Raw genomic sequence first — 20,509 nt, 5'->3', positions numbered from 1 at the left:
ACCGCTGTGCAGTAGGGACAGAAGGCTTCAGCCAGCATCAGGTCCTTACCTTATTAGGGGATTTGAGTGGTGAGATAGCTATTTTATTCGGTGTCTGTTGTGGTGGTGTACTCAAAGATGATCCAATGACTCCGCTCTCAGAAATCGTTATTGTCTTTGGTGGTGTTCCTGGAGCAGACTGTGAAAGAACTCTACCTATAAACAGTGAAGATACCATCAGCTCAAGTTATCCCTGTTTACATTAACTTTTAAAGCCAAGTTTTCTCTGCATATTATGCAATTGATCCCTACTTTTGAGAGTGTATTACCTCGTAGGAAAGACATTGGCATTTTTAAAGTTAGATTTAGCAACAAATAAGAAAATAATTAGCATTATTGCAAATAAAAAGACAGTTTACTAGGGCTTAAAAAAGCAGAAATGTACATTGAGCTTTCTGTGACATTCAGCTGAAAACGCTTTAAAGCCAGGACAGCATCCTGAAGCACACAGCCCTCCAATACACCTGCGCTGAGCACAAACAGTCAGCTGGTAGTTTCCTAGAATCCCCTGGGCTGCTGCCAATGTATAGAGAAACTGAGCATCTGTGGGGGGCTACTTTCTTTTAAAACATCAGTCATCAGAAACAAGCAGTGGTAATGATCAAGCAAAAGGTGTTTGGTCCATCTCTGCTCAACTAAGGGGTGTTTTTGTTTTTTCTTCTCTGTGTTGGCAGTTGCTCCTTCCACTGCCTAACAGAATATATGATGCTCCCATGAAAACATGGGTGGTAATGTAACTCTACAAACTATCCACTTTTACAACAGCAAAAAAGATTAAACATCAAAACCAGCAGCTCCAAATCATGAAATCAGTCTTAGGAATATTACAAAACTCCCAGAATGGAACACAGATTTTTTTTTTTTATTTTTTTTTTTAAGTTTTATATCATACTTCTAAGTTTCTTTCCAAAAAGTGTTTGACAGCTGAGCTCTCCTCTGCTGCACTTTGGCTCAGACTCATTTCTGTCACAGCTTCTGTCACCCACTCTCTTGTACTACATTTATTAAAATAAGAAACAAATACCAGCATCATAACTGTTCCATGCAAAACCAACCACTGTCATGACAATTAAGTCAAATGGAACTAACAAGAAAAAGCATCGTCCTTGTGGAAAGCTGCCTTCCTGTGAGGTCTATGCGCTCTAAAATAACCTTCACTTTTGTGCAGCCTAAGTAACAGCACAGATTGTTGCCAGCAGCTGCTAAAGCCACACGCAACCTGAAAAATGTCAGTCTGTGGGAATTTTACAGTATTCAATACTTTGAGTTTGTTTTATCCTAGTGACAGCTTTCCCTTTCTTGCTACCTCCCCTCTGCAACCCTTGGCACCAGCTTCTTAAACAGAATCTGGCTGCTTATATTGACAAGTCTTTAAAATTTACAACTTCCACCTCAGTTTGCAGAAATTCCCAGGCAATTAAAAATATTTATCAGATTCATAAAAACACACATACAAAATCAAAACATAACACACAAATGTTACACCTTCCCCAAAATGATGCCAGCCTCTCAAAGCTGGCAAGCTGTGCTGGCAGTTTGGGATGGCGAGAGGAAAGGCAGATGTTTAAAAATACTTCCTGCTCAATTAGAGCAGCATCTTCACTTCCCAGTGATGCTTCTCTCACAGGCTCAGGGACAGGTGCTCTTATTTTTCAACATATTGATTTAAAGGCTGGAAGTTTATTTTCTAACACCTGCTTGTCAATATTACACAGGTATGCTTTGGACACTTCCCTTCATTGTGGAGGCAGCAAACTTAAAAATATGCTCTTGTTAGTATTATTTTTATTGTGGTTCCTTACAGTTTACACCAATTTTCATGTAATGCCAGATGAAAATGTAATGCAGTTCCAAGTGGCTCATTTCAGGGTTTTTAATATTTTTGGGTTGGATTTTTTATTTGTTTGGGTTTTGCTTTTAAATACACAAACAGCTTAATTCAAATATTTATAAACATAGCGAAGCAATCTTCTTATTCACAGATCTCTACATTTGGTAGGGAATTGATTGAGAAAGGGGAAAAAAACAGGGAATGGGATGGGGAATCCCTCTTTCACCTGAAACATGAGTTGGGCTTCAGGGTGCAGGCAGCCTGACAACTCAAGGAAAAGATTATGTTTCAGTAATATGCCATTCACTTGTCATCTATCAAAGTTTTGAATACAGGAGACACTTGCATTCTTTAAAAAAAAAAAACAAAACAAAACAAAAACAGCTCAAGTCCCAGTTCTGTAAAGGCGTAACAAATTCATTTAAATATGTGGAAAAGATTTTAGGCCTACTTGGGTTGGTCAATCTGGAAGCAGTTGAAGACATCCTTCAAAGCTCTGAAGACGCCTCTGGCTTCCTACGTTTGTCCTTTTTGAGATAATTTACATGTCTCAGATGTTACTTGCATGCATGCAATGATGCATTTAGCAAGGGACACATCGGTCTCACTGCCATAATAAACAAATGATTACACTGTGGGTTGGTTATTTGTTTGGGTTTTTTTTTTGTTTTTTGGGTTTGTTTGGGGTTGTTGGTTTTTTTTTTTAAGGTCACAAACAGATTCATTTTCCTAAGACACACACCATTTCTTATTTGCCTTAATTACTTTCTTAGAATCTTCTGCAATGCTTATTTTTGAAGTAGGTGAGCAACTTAACAGAAACACAGCTTTATTCACTTTTTTCACTCAAACATTTTTTCCTGTTATTTGCATGTATTACATTTAAGTCCAACTATAAGCAGATTAAAGTAGTACAAAAGCATGTGTCTCCTTCTCCTGCTGTATTTATATAATGTATCTACAAATATTTTCTGTTTATTGAGTAGCCTTTTTTTTTTCTCCTCCCCAAAATTCAGGAAGTAAAAACATCTTACAGTAAAAGCAAAATGATCAAACTCTACAATCAAAGATAATTCTAAACAAGCAAAGTGTATCAACAACTGCATTTATCTGCTTCTACTCAAAATTCTCTGGTTTTTTTTTTTTTAATTGCTTGATGTACTTCAACAGAAACTACAGTAAAATCATTAAGACAGGGAAATGTCTACAATCACCACCTCTTTGAACAGCCTTTAAAAAATGGTAAAGTAAAACAACTCAAAGAAGTACAACCTGCAATGACTGGTGACACTTGAGTGGTCTGCCCTGTAACAGCTTTGCTATTGATTGGTTTTGCAAAGATCAGCTTGGTGATCACTGGCCCAGAAGTTGGGGTTCGGGTCTTCTTCGCAATCTGAAAGATGGAAGAATAAAATATCTAAAGTAACTTGAGCATTTTGGATCTAAATTATTGTATTGTTGAGTACATTAGAAGATAACAAGGGCAATACTCACACACATAATTAGAAGAATAACTGCTTATCTCACATTTCACCTCCATTTCTCACCATGGAGAGTACTAGGATATCATTCATGCCACTTAAGAAAACCAGCCACCAAACCAGGATAGCCAAATCCCTTACAGCTTTTGTAAGCTATCTCTCTGTGCAAACATACCTCATCTTCAAGATGCTGAAATTATTTCTAACATGCCATTATTCTATATAAAAACGTTAAAATTAAATGCACAACTCTCAATATTTGAGGTTTTAAAAAAGTTAATTCTTTTTCAGCCAGTCACGACAAAACTTGTTCCTCGACTGATTTAAACATGACAACTACTGCTCTGAAACATCTCTTGACCTATTCTGACACAGCAGCACACTTTTACCCTGCAAATGGAGAAACAGTCTTCTGCAGCAGTTCTCAAGAAGGATGTGGGTCATCAGTCCCTGAAAGTTTTGGGTATTCACCAGCCAAGAACAAACCAGTTAGCTACATCCACGTACAACGGGGTCTTTTTCCTTCCGTGATCCAGTCTTCTGAATCACAGCCGGACTAGGAACATGTACATGCAATTCAATGAGACAGATCACTTCAACTTGAAATCTTTATAAGCAGAGTTTTATAGTCTTAGAAGTCTTTAAACAGGACTTTTTCCCCTTTTCCATGCTGACAGAAGTTAACTACCAGATGCATTTATCCTCATAGTTTCTATACACCAGCATCCAGCTAGTGAATAGTTCAATTAAGAGGTTGACTTCTTTCAAGACTATTTTAACCTGCTGACTGCAGAGGCTGCCAGCAGATGCAGACTATTGCTAGGATCTTCCCTGAGTCCAAGTGAGCACACTGGAAAGCATTATGAAGCCCTTACACTTACCTATCCCACAGGTCAGGCCCATATTGCTTCTCTTCCACCACACATGCCCAGCCACATCCCATGGGCACCAGCCACCAACTCCAGGAATATCAGAGAGGCACGACATTGGTATCCATATGGGGAGCCACTTCTCAAAGGTGCAGAACCACCTTTGTTACTCAAGTAGCTAACTGGAGAAATCTCACTGATGTACAAAGATACAGAGATGACAGCTACTTTTAACAGCCTGATAAAGTTGTGAGCGCTTAAATGAAGCAATTGAGTAGGCTGGATGTTATGGTTTTCTACACAAAACCCTATTTACAGAATTTGCCGACTGAAAACATCACCTTTACAGTAGAGTAATGCCAAAACATCTGAAGTATTCAGTAGTACATAACAAATCCCCCAGCTGCCCCACAACAAGCATGCATGAGGCTGTTTCAGCTCCTAGCAGGACACTCATGGCATGGCCGGGGAAGCCAGAGCTCCCCCCTGCTATGGCACTGGAGCTCTCCAGCCTCCCATGGAAAGCAAACATTGCCTCCACATGCCTGACTTGTGCCCAGCCCAGGGAAGCCAGCAATGAGCAGCTCTGACACCAGGCAGTGCCAGAAAACAGAACTCATTTAAAGGAAGCCATGTACTGCTCCAAAGTTACAGTACAAGTGTTCCTCAGAGGAAACCTGCACCTCAGACCATTGGCAGGTGATGGTCTTTTGTCCAAATATGCTGCACCCAGGCCACATTAGCTTCATAATAGTCAAGGCTTCACAATGAAACAGAGAAGAAAAAACCCCGCTCTTTTTGGAAATATATTAACTAAAACCTTGAAACATTAGTTGTTTGAAGAAGGAAGCTTCATTCACAGCCCAGTTTACAAATTTAACTCAAACCCATTTTACTATTTCAAGGTTTCAGTTCTCTTGGCGCATACAGTGCTGATAGATGAGTAGGCATTTTATCAGTACATTCTTTTGTAAATTTGCACACATTTTAATTTCTGTTAAATTCCCCAGATTTCATCTGCTTGATTTGAGATTTCTATTCTGCTGAAATTAATCTTACCCTGCCATAAGGTATTATTGTAACTCAACAGCTATTGCTTTTACTCTCTGAAGCGAGGGCAAAGTCTGGCTCAGAACACGATCAACACCCAGCAGGAACAGCCAGCTCTGGACAACAGCAGTCGTTTCCCAGTAACAGTCAATAAGCGTGTTTAAATGATTTACATGAATACATGTAAAGTACTAGCTATCCGTTACCATGAAGTATTTCAGGAAAAAAACCCATAAAAATCCCAAAATATAGCTGGTCAACAAAAGTAGCCCTGCTTCCCTCAGACTCAACTTGCAGCATCCTCCTCAGATAAATCCCCCCCTGCTTTTTGGGTGAACTGTTTGTCTACAAAGAAGGAAGTCTAAGAAACAAGTGAATCCCCTCAGGGCTTAGGAAACATGGCAAAACTCAAATGTGGATGGTTATAGGTGAGGAAGAGTCCTTGGCTGCCAAATGCAGGCAGTACACTCCTGCCCTTACTTGCTGCCAAGCAAGCCTTTCTGAGGTTTTTGCCACTGGAATTGATAACCCCAGCCATCTGCATCTGCAAGAGCCTTCTAGGCATCAGTAGGAAACTCACTACCCATTTCAGTAGAGACTGGAGAAGCCAAAGGAAATAATCATGACAGACTGCCCCTTTGATGCTTCATAAAGTTCTCTGGAGCCTTCTGCCATTGCCTGTACTAATCACAAGAAGCTTAACATTATTCTTCTGCCTATGTAAGCTAAGCACGCTCTCTGCAAGTTACTTTGAATTAGACTGCAAAAATATTTCCTGGGGCAACATGCTCTTCCATAAAAAAATTATTATATTTAGAAGCACACACCAACCTTCTTCCCCCTACAGCAGTAAAGATTTATCTGCAAGCGTCTTTATGTAAAGGGTCAATTTATGTCTTCCGAAGCACTCTCCACTAACCAAGATGAACTAGCAAGTTTCTATGGCCAGACTTTGTTTTCAGCTGTCACTCTGTGTTCTATTCATACAGAAAGAGGCACATGCATACCTCGCATTTACTGCTAAATTGAATACCCACATAGTCAGCTACCACAAAGGAGCTAACATACATATAAATTTACTCCCTAGATGACCTCATGGGAGCTTGTCCATGTAGCCACATCCTAAGTAATTTATATTTGGCATAATATGAAAAATCAGGGACTCCAGAAGAGGAGAACAACGTACTTCAGAAAAGATGAAGAAACTGAGCTAGGAATGGGAGTTTGCTCTGAGGTTAGGTTAGTGTCTAGCCTCATATATCCCTCTGATGCTTCAGTAATTTCCTACAGGGAAAAGCACTGCCTGGGAAGTGCTAATGTAATCATCTTCCCTGCAGTACATGCTTATAACTTCTTGCGTTCTTTTCATTTTTATTTCCTCCTCTCCATAGAGGAAAACAGGAATTCCAGGTGTTAACAATTCAATCTGTTTTGCACAGGGAAGCAAAAGTTTAATTAAAGAGACCACAACAAAACAAATTTACTCAAACTGCAATTAACTAGATTTACAAATGGATGCGAGTCCATTTGTAGCAGCTTCTATTAAGGAACCTGTAGAATTCCTAATGACAAACAGCAGAGGTCAATTGCGAAGTCACTGTATTTCAGTCACTGATGGCACAGGTCATCTCATGGAACCAAAAGCACATCACAGCTAAGTCATCCTCCTCAGTTTCCTGTATCTGTTACTTGGCCAAGTAACAGGAACTGATCCACTCAAACGTTCCTATGCTGAGTCAAGAGCAGAGGCTTTTTGGAAATCTATGCCAATCATATCATTAATGATCAAGGTACAAAAATATAACTAAGACAATTGATATCTTTCAAACAGTCATTATTAAACATGTTTTCCACAGGTATGATGTAGCAACAAAAAAGGAGAAAGCAGAAATCAGTGCAGGGATTATCTGCAGCTTTAAAACAAACCCTCTCGAGAGTTGCTCACATTTGCTTGCCATGAAATACTAGTCAGAAAACTTAACATTCAACTAATAACATGCTTAAAAGTTTGTAATTTTTCATGTGCAGCAAATTAGTTTTTATTAGCATACTTAATTTCTTATTTCATTTAGACTGTAAAATAAGTATTTTTCCATCATAACCTGCATCGAGTTCTACTTTTCCGTCACTTTCACGAGGTCTTATTTCTGCCTCACTGCCAACTAGAACAAAGTCATTCACATTTAGTTCTGCCATAAACCAGATGAAAATCAGGACCTTTGGGCCATAACCCAAGTATTTTCAACACATCTTCAGATCCCAGCAGATTCTCTGTGGTTTCAAATATCTCAAGATCCATGCCAGAGATCAGGAGCAAGACCCTGAAATGTCCAGCTTATGATAGCATCTAGTCTATCATCATCTATTAACAAACTTAACTAGATTTGAGGCAGGCAAGATATACCTTTCCGTTCTTTTTCAAATGCTGGAAGGGTTTTTTTTCCAGAGAGTTTTATTTAAACAAACTAAATGTAATAGGCAAAAGCTACTCTTTCATAAAGGAGTAAAGCAGCGTACACTTTGAATAAAGAACATCAGGCACAGAGTTCAATTCAGCCTTCCTGAAAGCATGTAGACTTTATTTTTATAAAATAAATAATGGGAAAATTGTCTTCAATTTACTGAATTTTAATAGCTAGTTTGCTTTCTCAGAGGCAAATCCTAAGTTTCTAGACAGTAGCTAGGGCATAAAATGGTAAATGCATCCACAGATGAAAGCATGGACTAAGAGCAGCATTGTATTTTTTAATACAAGGAATAAATGCAAAGGCTGAAAGCAACTGTGTGTCAATCAGTGAAGGAAATGGACAACAGTTGCAGCAACAAAATTATTTTTAAGATGTTTCAGCATAAATCACTTTACCTGTACTGTTTTTAATTGCTGGGTCTGCAAAACAGAAGGCTGGGCTGCAGTGTTTATCAGCTGACTTCCTTGCGTCAAAGCTGAGACACCAACAACAGGTTTCACTTCCGACCGACCTCCAATAACAACTTTGATCTGTTGGCCTTGTACCTTGGAGTCTCCACCTTGGGCTTGGGACGTGGCCTTCTGCGCCTGTGGGAGTTGGCCGTGGGGTAACGCTAAAACAATAGGTTGGCCAGACTTGCCCAAAGTTGTTACAATTAGCTTTTGCCCATCTGGTTTAATACTCTGATTGCCTATTTTAATATCGGCGGTCTTGTTCAGAATAATTTGATTGGCTGATATAGTGACGGGGGTCTGAGCACCAAGTTTATGGAGGCCACTTGGAAAGGTAGGCTTTACTACTGCATTCACATCAGTTTTTGGGGTTGTGGTGTTCACTGTTGTGTCGCCTGAGTGATTGCTGGGTGCAGTAACTGATTCTGTGGTGACCACGGCAGTAGTTGTAGCTGAGGACTCGCTGGTGGAGCTTATGTTCACTATTTCTTCCAGTTCTGTTTCCATGGGAATAGAATCTCCCATCGGTGACGACACGATAACCGCCTCAATGCTGTCGTCTTCCACCAGAGTTATACCAGTGTCCATTATTTCCTCAGGGAGCAAGCTGTTGACTTCTGCTGAAACCACCTCCATTTTAGCAGTGGTGGCAGCGATGACCAGAGCAGGTACTGCAATAATACGTTAAAAAGTTATTGGCTTCCAGAAACATACATTTTCAAATTATTAGAAATTTTTTCAAACTGAAGGTATTGTGCATGCACAGGAGAGATATCATAAAAACCCTGTTATCAAAACATAACACATTAAGCTGAATTTACTCTCAGTAAGAATTTATATCAAACCTCTGCAACATCATCCACTGAAGTCAAATCAAGGCACTGAATTGCTGTGGATTACCAGTCCACTTTTGACAACACAGTACACAAAGTAGCGTTTCCCTCCCCCCCAAGATACGGGCACCCTGTTCACAGACACTGAAGCTTACTGAAATAAAAAGCAAGAGTTAAACTGCTTTAAAAATCTAACAGATGATAATGGCTTTTCTCATACACATCAACATTGATTAGCAGGCTTTCTTGCCTCAAGAGACTTATTATCCATACTAGATGTAACAAAGGTTCATTCTTGCCAAATCCTCATTTTAGAAATCTCAGAAATACAAATAGCCATCTAGTGATGGGCTTCAACAACTTCAACAGCCCACCTACCCCCAGGATCAAGCCAAAGCCCTGCCCTTTCAGGATGAACAGGTAATTCCTCTATGCTAGCGATGAAAAGAACAGCCCAATATTTTTTTCCTCAATACTCACAAGAAAATATAATGCCCAAATTCATGATTGATTTGAAACACATTCTAAACACAAAACAAAGAACACCTTATCTGAAAGAAAACAGAATTTAAGCTAACTAGTAAGAGTGACCAATTTATATTAAAAAAAACCCACAGTGAGATTCAAAGCCAGAGTCACTTCCCACTTGAAAAACCTTAAAGTGATTGCTGGAAATAGTCACATCTACCATTCCCACTAAAACTGTATCACTGTCAGAGGGTGAAAACAGATCACCTTTAGGCTTTTTCCCCACTTGCTGAACCCATCAGCCACTTGGACACTGGACAGGAAACCACACTGTGTGGGTATGTGTACGCACTCTTGAGTGCTCATTTTAAGCTCAAGAGGACAGGATCCTTGCAAATTCAGTTTTCTAGTTGCTAGGAAAAGCAGAACTGAGTTATTTGTACTAAGCGACATTCATAATTGAGGAACTGTGCTACTAAAAACACTGACCAAATGCCAAGGTGGCATTGATTCCTCCAGAGTCATTGTGGTTCCATTTTGCACAGCAGCTAACTACAGAACAGCTGCATTTCGGCCACAAGGTAGAAAGATGGGGAAAGAACCCTGCTATAATCTACCTAGTTTCCATGCCAAGCTCAGGAGGCTGTGCTGGAGCAGTCCATGGCCTTCCTGATCATGAAGGGTGCCATCTTAATTCCCCTCATCTCTGGAGTACAAGCCATACCAAACTGCCACAATACTCAAGTAGCCCGAGCTGCACAAGAACTTGTTCAAATGACCGAGGGTCAAACTCATACAGAGCTCACTTATTGTCAGGCATTTAAAGATACAAAGTTACCTGATGTCACTGCCAGAAACACCTCCTCCGTAAAGCATTTCTCCCAAAGTAATGCCACCAGAGCTTGCAGTTATGCCAGCCCTGGTAACTAGTGCTAGACAAAACAGCTTAATCCTAAGGACATGTTAGTAATAGTATCGCATTGCTGTCAAAGTCAGATTGGTTAACTGCATACGAGATTACACAAAAACAGGAATAGTCAATGCAGATTGTTTCAGCATATGTTAAGGCCACTAGCTCTCCTCCTGAGTTGTGTTGCTTTATTGTCTCCTGATCAATCTGCATGGGCTTGTGCCTTAGATCTCTCACCTTCCAACTATTTTGGACAACCTTCCCCCCGATCATCCTGTTCTATACTGACAAGCACAAGGCACTTGGATCCAGAAGTTAGACTCCTAGGGTCAACCACAATTCAAATAATGATTGCCTTCATCTAAAACAATTGCCAATCATCTGGATCAGACAATGGGGAGAATAAATAAATTGCCAGATTCAGTAATGACAATTTTAAGTTACTTGATTTTGGTTTGTATTTGTATGTGTTATTCCCTAGAAAGGTCATATAAAAATACTGAAGAGATTAAGGAGTTTAAAATTACCAGGCCTTGAGTAGGTGAAAGCTGCCACAAAAGAGAGATCCAACTACCATCCAGTGGGAACACTGCAGTAGCAATTAATTCACCTGCTCCCATTCCCCTTCCTAATTTTCTAGTTCTTGGGATGGAGGGGAAAAAATGGGATCTTGTAATTATTCAACCATGGAACAGTTACTAAGGTCTCCATACTTCTATCATTGACATATAACACTACAAAATATTGGCAAGGACATTTAAAACACAATGAGCCAAAAAAGTCACAGAAGAACAAACAGAAGATGTTCTTTGTAGACATGCTGTAAAAAAAATTGAAATCTTTTACTTAAGTTTTCAAAAATTTGTGTCCTAATGTCTTCAAAACAAAAATGTTTTACCAACACATTGATATGAAATACACTGCCTTCACCACAAAATGCTTTAGCTGATGATACCCAAAGCTTTAGAAGCTATGCATGCAACATGACCACACCTTCTTTCTTCACCACAACTGCTATTACAAGTATACTTTAAGACTCGGCTATCCCATGACCTGTAGCTGTTTTCTTCACATCAAAATTAATTCTCAAATACATGGAATCACAGCATGCTACTACAGAAGTTAGATTACACACACTGAGTACAAAAGTAATTTTTACAATCAAATTAACAAAAACCTTAGATATAGTACATAACCAAAAGTCTCCATGAGTCAGAGAACCTTTCAGGCTAAACAGAAGCTTGAAAGAAAGTGAAAAAAGCCACTACTAAGTTTTTGGTGAAAGCAGCATGTCATACAAATTGTAAATGGTCAAATTACATTACATGTATATGCAAGTGCATTGCTTGCTAGAAAAACCAACATGTTAAAACACTCAGATATCTAACTCAATTGGACAACCTCCTTTTCACTGTAAGAAGAAAATATTACATTGCCCAAATGTACCATCAATTACAAAACAAAATTAGTAAGGAAGAACATTCTAGCCATTGTGAGGGACTATGTAGTATTACTAAAAAAACCCAACAACACTCAAAGCACTTGCCCAGAATCATTAGTATCTACAAAACTAAACCACTTAAAGGTCAAATTACTTCCCCATGCCTGGTTCACAGCTGTTACCGAGCTCTCACATACTAGTTAAATGTCCATTAAGAAGGGGTCAAAACCATACCATTTTACTAATATTTGTCTGCATTTCAAGCCATGTCTACACTTCAAATTTGCATAGATTTCTACCTATCTCATACTAATCAGCTGACACTTTCAGCATTTGCTATTTGTGGCTAACAGCAAGTTGAAAACTTAAGACTTTCATGTCATTCTGAAGATTGACTAGGATCAGCAAGCTGATGATAAATCTGCCTCTTGAGAACTACTTAGTGCCCTTTACGAGTCTAATCCTCACTGGTACTAAGTAAATTCCGAGTGCACTGAAGAGCAAAGGCATTACTATTATTTGAACGCCAATCTAACAGTGCAATGTTCTGCAGAAGAACATTGTGTGTATTTTTCAAGTGACTGGCACATCCAGGCTAAGAAGGCAGAAATAGATAAGCACCTATGAGAGCCATTTATGCTCTGATTACCAACAAATGCATGCTGTTGACCACAGAAAGAAATTCCATACACATCTGTACATCCTTCTTTTCTCTTAAAAAGAAGTGTTGAAGGTCACTTTATCATTGCAAGGTTAAAGTCTTAAACACTGCTTGTTTAGCACATACCTTCCTTACAGCAACTTTCCAGGAAAGACCTGGAAATAACACTCATTGCAGCACAACACTTCAAAGCAGTTCAGTTTGCTTTCTGTAACTGGAAGCAATGTTCTACTTTCAAGCAGAGTTTCATGCAAACTAAAAATAACATGGAAACCAAAAATCAGAATGTTTCCCTTGGTTTGCCTACCAGTTTCAGCCATTTTCACAACATACAGTAGCACAAAAGCTGAAAAACAAAATTGCACAGCTGTTCTTATGATCATTAAACACATTTTGAAGGTGTCCACTGCCATGAATAATCCAATACTTGGGTTTGTAGATTACAGGGCCTTTACATTTAATGAAGCATTTCTAACCTTATGTTCTATATAGACTCTGTGGTGAGACCAAAAGAAATAACCCCTAAAATAACTTCAAATTATTTCATTGTCTGCAGTGTTCACGAGGCCAAAATTAAAGCATTAAGAATCTAAAGTTAAAATTTATATATTGGTAATGGACTTAGCTTGACTGAAAAAAAAAAACCCCAAACCTTAAAAAAAACCATAACAAATGTGAAGAGTACTTATCTAGGCCCAAGAAATCAAGATTTCAGTCTTTTAAAAATAGCTTGAAATAAATAAATGGTCTTACTTTATTATAAATAAAGGTCTTACTTTCCAAATTTTGGACACCTCTTGAATGTGGGGCTACAGAAGAATTCAGAACACGCAGCTATGTCACACCAAGGACACTCTTATAAACAACAAGCATGAAAACTGCCATCATAGGATTGATATCAAGTTCCCCACAGACTTTTAACTGGTATTATCATATTGGGCACCTTTTAAGATTAGGCTTTCTGCCAGCAGTTTCAGAAAGACTGCATTCTAGCCTTGTATTTATGAGCAAAAGTTCATCTCAACGGAATTGTGACCTACCAATGTTACTGACACTTTGCAAATCAGGAAGCACAACAATTAGCAGTGCATTACATGAATACTTGAGCAGTGCTGCCCAGTCAGAAGGTACAATACATGAAGTTCATTCTAACAGAAACAAAAACACATGCCAACACTGATTTCAGTGGGGTATTTAATTTCCAAAAATATGCTAATATGGCACAGAACAGCATTTTGTCCTAAAAACTTAATTCCTTATGCATCTTATGCAATCATACAATTCTTTTCAAAGTTAGAAGAATGTAGAGATGAAGACCAGATAAAAATCTAAGACTATAAACTGCAATGCTTTCAGGGCAGTGCTGACAAGATTTGGAAAGCAGTGCAAGCTGCTATGGCTGTTATTGCTTTTTAAATTTATCCTAGAAATCTAAGTTGGCTTTCTGTGGTTTTGAGTCCAAGGGAGCATTGAAGGAAAAAAAAAAAAGGCAAAAATAGCTCAAACACATTGCAATGATTCGCCAGAAAACATGCTTCTAGCTGCAGATCTCAGCAACTCTACCAGCCTTAAACATGACAACACTTAACAAGTATAGAATATATTTACTTGCAGAAGGACTGAGCTGAAGATAAATAGCTCACCTGCAGCTAAACCATGACTTGGTTCAGATGCCAAAAAACCGCCATTACCCCCTCCCTCCCACTTAAATCTCTAGATAAAGCACCTCTGTATTCCTTTTGGGGAAAACTTACAAAAAGAATTGTAAAAAAAAAATAAAAATGTAAGAAAACCATTACCGGGATTGTGCAAAAGCTGACTGACTTCTGTGGAATGAAATTCCACATTAAGATTTTGAGTCAATAGGAGAAATGGGAATTTCAGTGAAACCTTCATCTCTGCTCCAGAAGCACACGGGCCACTACAAATGCAGGCTTCTCAGACCTCTGATGTCTCATTTAACATAACACAAAAGATTGAAAAGCGTGTGAAAAACTGCTAAGTTTAACTTGGTTTTCTTATTTATACCTAATTAAGCTTTTGGATAAACACCTCAAAAAACCCCCCACCTCACCACCCAACAAAAAAACCCCAAATAAAATAACTTAGAGACAGGACTAGCCAGAGAGAAGCATTTCAGTGACTAGGACCACACATTATCTCTTACAACCCTTGTTTTCAATATTCTGAAAGCGACACAGACATATATTTTTTGTATCTTACTCTATCCCTGGAGATGTTTTATTCCAGACACCATACCAAGGCCACCTGGAAGGAAGAGTTCTTTGCAAGCACCCTCTATGCTGCTCAATATAATCCCTTTCTGTCCTTACAGAATACCCTTCCCAATTTGACTCCCATGGCAAACATGCTCTTCCACCAGTTGGATAAGTCGCCACTACACTGTCTGAGTTGAAATGGATCCAGAAGGTTCATCTCATTGTCAGAATTAATAAGAGAAGAAACAGTTATATGCAAAGCCCTAATTGTGTTTCTGCATGGAAGAAGAAGTTGTTTGGAGTTTTTTTATGTTGCAAGATCACCTAGTTAATACCTTCCCTCTTTATTACATCCAAGGCAACTTTGTATACACAAAAGAAGTTTTTGCCAACTGTCAATTTATAATTTTGGGGACTGGAGATTAACAGTGTTGTTATAAATGATGGGACATTGAAGCTGACCTGTTGCCTTGCCAGGTTATCTGTGGTGACTTAGCTGCCATAGTTGATCGCTACAATGTGTTAAAGCGCCACATACTCACAATGAGCTGGGTGCACCTGAAACAGAGGGTGTCTGAACACCTCAGGAAGTCCCCCCAGAATGCAGCTCAGAACATGCACCCAAACAGCTGTGTCAGACTGTACAGTCTATCAAAACCAACTGAACAGTACAACTTACAAGTGACTATGGAATCGGTTTGTGCAAAATTGTATAGCATCTGCATTGAGTGTAGCCTAGGTTCTTATTATCTGGACAAGTAAGACGTAACTCTCTTCCAAGGACAAACCTTATTTTGCAGCCATAAACAAATATGAGAAGCAGAAGCAAATGCAACAACTCATGATAACAAAGTCATTAAGAATTTTTGTTAAGCATCCAGGAGAACCAACTTGTCAGAGCTTTTTATTTATCCTATGTCTTTTTGCTGACATAACACCAGAACTCACCTTCCCATTCAACAAAGAGAATGTGCTTTTATTTTTCTCAGTCATTCTAGTAGCAACGGTAAAAATTCACAAGTAGACTCCATCTTTCATGTTTTCTGCTTCTCTCCTGAGAGAATCCATAGCTCATATGCAATTGTTAATTTTTTTTTCTTCACAGGAAATAGAAGTGACAACCTTTGCCAATATCATTGTAGGTGCTAAATTTACTACAGCCTTGTTAGTCCCTCTGCTGCAGCCAGTTCACAGCACTGGCACTAGAACTATTTGCAAATGGAAAATACTCACTCTTCATTTAACGTTCTGGACATTAACCTAGCAAACAGAAGAAACTTATTTCAAGAAAAGATTGAATATATTACATAAAAACACAAGGCTCGTAGTTCCCACAGATTCTTGACCACTTGCAAGTGACATAGAACACCTACCTATGCAAAGCAGAAACTACAGTTAAGAAAGTAAAGCCCACTTGTTTGTCTAAGTTGATTTCAAAGGAAAAAAATATCTTAGAAAAACAAATAATTTTATTGGGTCATTTTATAACCAAAATAAAGAACATACTAGTTCATTTCCTTCTTTACTGTGTTCTTCCATCTCTTTTTGCCAAGTACATACAAGCACACATCAATTATTCCAGACAACTGAAATTCACAAAGATTAATGGCACAAAATGATAGGAAATGCAGTTCTTAAACTCTTGACACTGTACATGTTTTCTCTCATTTGCTAGAAAAGTCTTCACAGAAGCATTTGCATACCCAAGATTCGTCCTGTACTGCTGGCATATTCTCAAATGAAAGACCACAACTGCACGTAGGTCATCTTACTGTACTACAATTCTCCTAATTAATTGCCATTGTTCAATTTTGCTACCATTTCAATAATGGGTAAAATAGTGTCATTCATTTTAGGCATTCCCCATTTTCTTACTCTGACACTCTACATTTTGTCTCTAAAATTGAAAGGTTTGTTTTGTCATAAGGCAAAGAATTACAAAATCACTCAGCACTGCATTTTTTCAACAGAGAGTCTTTTGTTTAAGCTTACTGAGCTAGACATTGCCTTAAAAAAACACATCATGAAACATAAAAAGATTAATCCATGAAAAAGCTATGATTAACAAAGGTAAATGGAAAAATTAATTATCTAAGACTGCAAACTCTCCGTGTTTGCATATGTAACAGCAGAGTGAAAGCAAATAGTTTTAACACAGTAACAAAACATGCATGTGGAACACAGAGAAAATAATTTCTGTTCTCTTTCCCATTCTCTACAGAAGACAAGACACAGAGGCAGTTTGCACACTTCGCAGAGGATCATGGTTCTACATTTATCAAATGCAATACCAATGGCAAACTATAGAAAAGAAAAAAACCCAACTTTACTCTTTATCAAATGCTGAATACATAACTAGTGTAGGTATCCAGTCTTTTTTCATCTGTTACAAGGAACACTAAGAAAATATCAGGTGTTCTTCACCACACATTTAACGTTCTATTGTCACAAAATTCAAAATAATAGTTCCCAAGGCAACCACAATTCACTCAACCAATGCACACTGTTCCCTTCCCATCACTCTACATTCTGTTAAGTGAACGCTCCCCACGTGACGCACCATACATACAACTGCATGCAGCATATCAGAGGAACGGGCAATGTACACGAATGAGCAACTCCTGTGTGGTTAAAGCAACAGTTATCAAGTGATACAAACATAAGAGTTTTATTACACAGTTAAGGATTTTGGTTGGGTTTGATTTTTTTTTTTAATGGGAAGAAAGATTAAGCTCAGGTCACCACTGCCATGTTTATAATAGAGGTGCTGTTTTCTTTTTAAGAATAGCTGGAGGAAAAAAACAAACCAACCACTTTCCCACATACCAGTTACACGGAGATCCTTCTTCCCTTGGCAAGTTATAGGTAATTTAACTTTCCATTATAGTTTTAAAAGGAAAACCAACAGCTAAAAACCCTTATCTGTCAACAAACTGGTAACAACACACTAATAAAACAAGCACCTGCTACAATGTTTTAGGATTTACTGTGGAAAAATATCCTAGCAATATCTTTATCGCACTGTTATTTCAAATAGCATCCATTGCTACTTTGACCACTGTGTGCACATGATCAGCAGCATTACTTTCCTTATATTCCAACTCCCTGTGCCTATTAAGCCAGCACTACAACTAAAGCTGTCCTGTCCTCCTTTGGCACCTGCCTATTCACTTCCATACAAGCATTTTTTGTCTTCCTTATGCTAGCAAAGATTTACATAGCTGCAAGCGCAGTCCAGATGAAGGAACTGAGATGGGTTAAAGTTAGCCATCCAAACCAAACTCTGAGCTGTCACAGTCCCACTTTCTCCACACTGCTGACACTGGTGTTCAATCCAGGAAGACAACTACTCCACAAAGTAGTGAGCAAATTCTGGTGGGTCAGTGTGCTGAGATAGCTCTGTTCAAAGTCTATGAGTACCAGAACAGCACCAAGGAATTGCACCACAGCCAACAATCCAGCTGGGTCAAGGAGCTAGGGAAACCTGCACGGAGGGAAGGGGAAGAGTATAACCAACTCTTTTAGTGGTGGCAGAAAACTAAACTATGTCAGGCCATTTTGTGTAGGTTCACTCCAAACTAGAACAAAAGCCAGGTTAGTTTTAATGCAGATCAGTCTTTAACTGAGGTCTAGGTGTAGCTGTTTAAGTGCTTACAAAGCATGGGAAAGGAAGACACTGCCAGGGAAGAGCAGAACCATCTTCCTCACCAGCAAAGCAGCAACAAGTGCTCATGGGATTGTAGCAGTGCACAGCCACATCTTCTCCCAAATAAATGGGAGAGTAACACTCGGAAAAAAAACATTGAAAGCAATTGAAAAGCATTGAAAACAACAAAAGCCGTCAGGAAAGTTCTGCCCAGACACTACGATCGTAACAATTAACTGGATTTTAAAACAGAAAGCTTTCACTTGTTTGCAGATTGTGTCTCCTGTTCCATTCAAATATTTGGGAGGGAGAGCAGATTAAGCTATGTGGGCAGACCTGAGACCAGGTGAATTTTTTTGTAAAAGTAGTATTAAAAAAAAGACCCCAATAAACTTTTCACAGGAACCACAGACTCATCTGAAGAAGTTTCTAAAACATTCTTCAGATAGGCTTCTTGGGTCCATACTAGAAACTGCTGTTAATCCAAATGAAGAAAAAAAAAAACCCAGCCAAACCATAGAAATGGGGATTTGGTAGGTACCTGGAACTTGTATGACAGATCACAGCAGATCCCAAAACTAACAGCATAACCCTCATGTGGGTAGCAACGTGTTCAATTGCAGAAGTACAGCTTGTGAAAGTTCAAAGTTGGAAAAGTTAAGGAGCCACTAATCTACATCTGGATCTGGAACATGAGAAAGCTAAATCTCTCTCATCATGTAGCTATGTACCCCCATCACTGATCAAGGGATTATTCCAGCAGTCTCGTTCTTTCTCATGCAAGAAAAACTTTTATCTCTTCTAATGTCAAGTGAACAAGCCTAGTCACAGGCTGTACTGAAAGCCACACGCTGCTTGCTGGTTTTCTAAGCAACTGAGGAAACCAAGCTCCTCAAATGTAAGGCTTGGGAAAATACAAACCCTTGAATCAAGAGTTCAAGAAACATTTTCCACGGCAGCTTCTGCAGCTAAGAATAAAAGAAGAAAGCCAACCATGAGTTTGTCTCCTAGGTACTTGTTATGAATCCCACCATTGTAGTATACAAATTCTGTAGGACATTAAGATGCGCTTCTAACAGCATGTGAAGTAAGAAAGCACTACCTCTATAGCACAGGAAGGGAACAGAAGCACAGACTGACCAAGTGACAGATAATGAAGCACAGTTTGTTGCTGAAGCAGAAATCAACACCATCACCACTCAATCTACCTTACTTTATTTTTCTCCCCATGAAAATTTTTCAAAGTGTAATGGAAAAGAATCTAAGGGGCTTTGACTGCTTTTCCAAACCTAAAATAAAAGATATCCCAACACATGAGATAATGTCTCCAAGGCTGAAATCTGACAGCACTCTTTATTGCTACATTTCAAATTTACCTGTGGTTAGCAGATACTCAGCCTGACACCAGTTAAAGCTTTTTGAGAATTCTAGCTGAACTATTCAGAGCATTCAGTTACAAACTATCTGAGCTTGGACATCACAGAAGTATAAGCAAACTAAACAACAGCAGGTAGTTCTTGATACATAATCTGAACAATCAACCTTGCATAACAAACTTTTGAAACTTACCACATTACAACAAGCCTGAAGTACTTTTTTTAACCCATTAGATAAGCAGGGCTGTATTTTCCAACATACTCTCCAAGCGAGCCTTTGTAAGTGCTTGGCCTACAGAGCAATACAGCCATACATCTCTCTGTAGGTTGATACAAGTCTGTACAAGGCATGTAACCAACAGCTACCACTTGCTGATGCATATGTAAACTTGACATCTTGAAGAATTAAGAAAAAAGACAAGTGTAATGCATTTTATTTTATGAAAGGATTTCCCTGACAGAATATTCTCAGCTGGTAACCTGCTATTCTTCTTGCCTCCAGTAGGCAAAAAAAGCTATTGTGAATAAGCTAACAACACACAAGGCGCTGCCTGTTATTGCCAGCTTTATGTAAACATTGCAAAGAATATTCCAAGTTGTTTTTCTATAGTCAGTATTTTCTACAATAACTATAATATATTTCAAGCAACTGTTCGGAACGATGAATCTAATGAAAGATCATTTAAATATTTGTTCTTTCGTCACTTGAAATCGTAAGTCGGAGAGCTTTCCTCCTGTTCACACTATGTTCCAGTGGATGATTTC

General features: G+C 38.7%; 1 protein-coding gene across 5 annotated transcripts in view; it reads right to left on the bottom strand.

Annotated features, from left to right (window-relative positions):
- LIN54 (lin-54 DREAM MuvB core complex component) overlaps positions 1–20,509 on the bottom strand; it is a 36,721-nt gene that overhangs the window by 15,375 nt on the left and 837 nt on the right. For 3 of the 5 annotated variants that reach the window (XM_075751379.1, XM_075751381.1, XM_075751382.1), the window contains exons 2-4: positions 8,134–8,861; positions 3,143–3,263; positions 50–195 (exon numbers count right to left, since the gene is read on the bottom strand). In XM_075751379.1, the coding sequence (XP_075607494.1) occupies positions 50–195; positions 3,143–3,263; positions 8,134–8,826 (960 nt within the window). In that variant the 5' untranslated portion in view covers positions 8,827–8,861. Of the gene's footprint in view, positions 1–49; positions 196–3,142; positions 3,264–8,133; positions 8,862–10,108; positions 10,229–13,279; positions 13,383–20,509 lie in introns of those variants that run through there. The other 2 variants (XM_075751383.1, XM_075751380.1) reach the window with 2 other exon arrangements.

This window comes from Balearica regulorum, chromosome 4, assembly GCF_011004875.1.
Source record: "Balearica regulorum gibbericeps isolate bBalReg1 chromosome 4, bBalReg1.pri, whole genome shotgun sequence".
Classification (NCBI taxonomy): Eukaryota; Metazoa; Chordata; class Aves; order Gruiformes; family Gruidae; genus Balearica; species Balearica regulorum.
The sequence above is the reverse complement of the archived record's forward strand: the minus strand, read 5'-3'. Positions and strand labels throughout refer to the sequence as shown.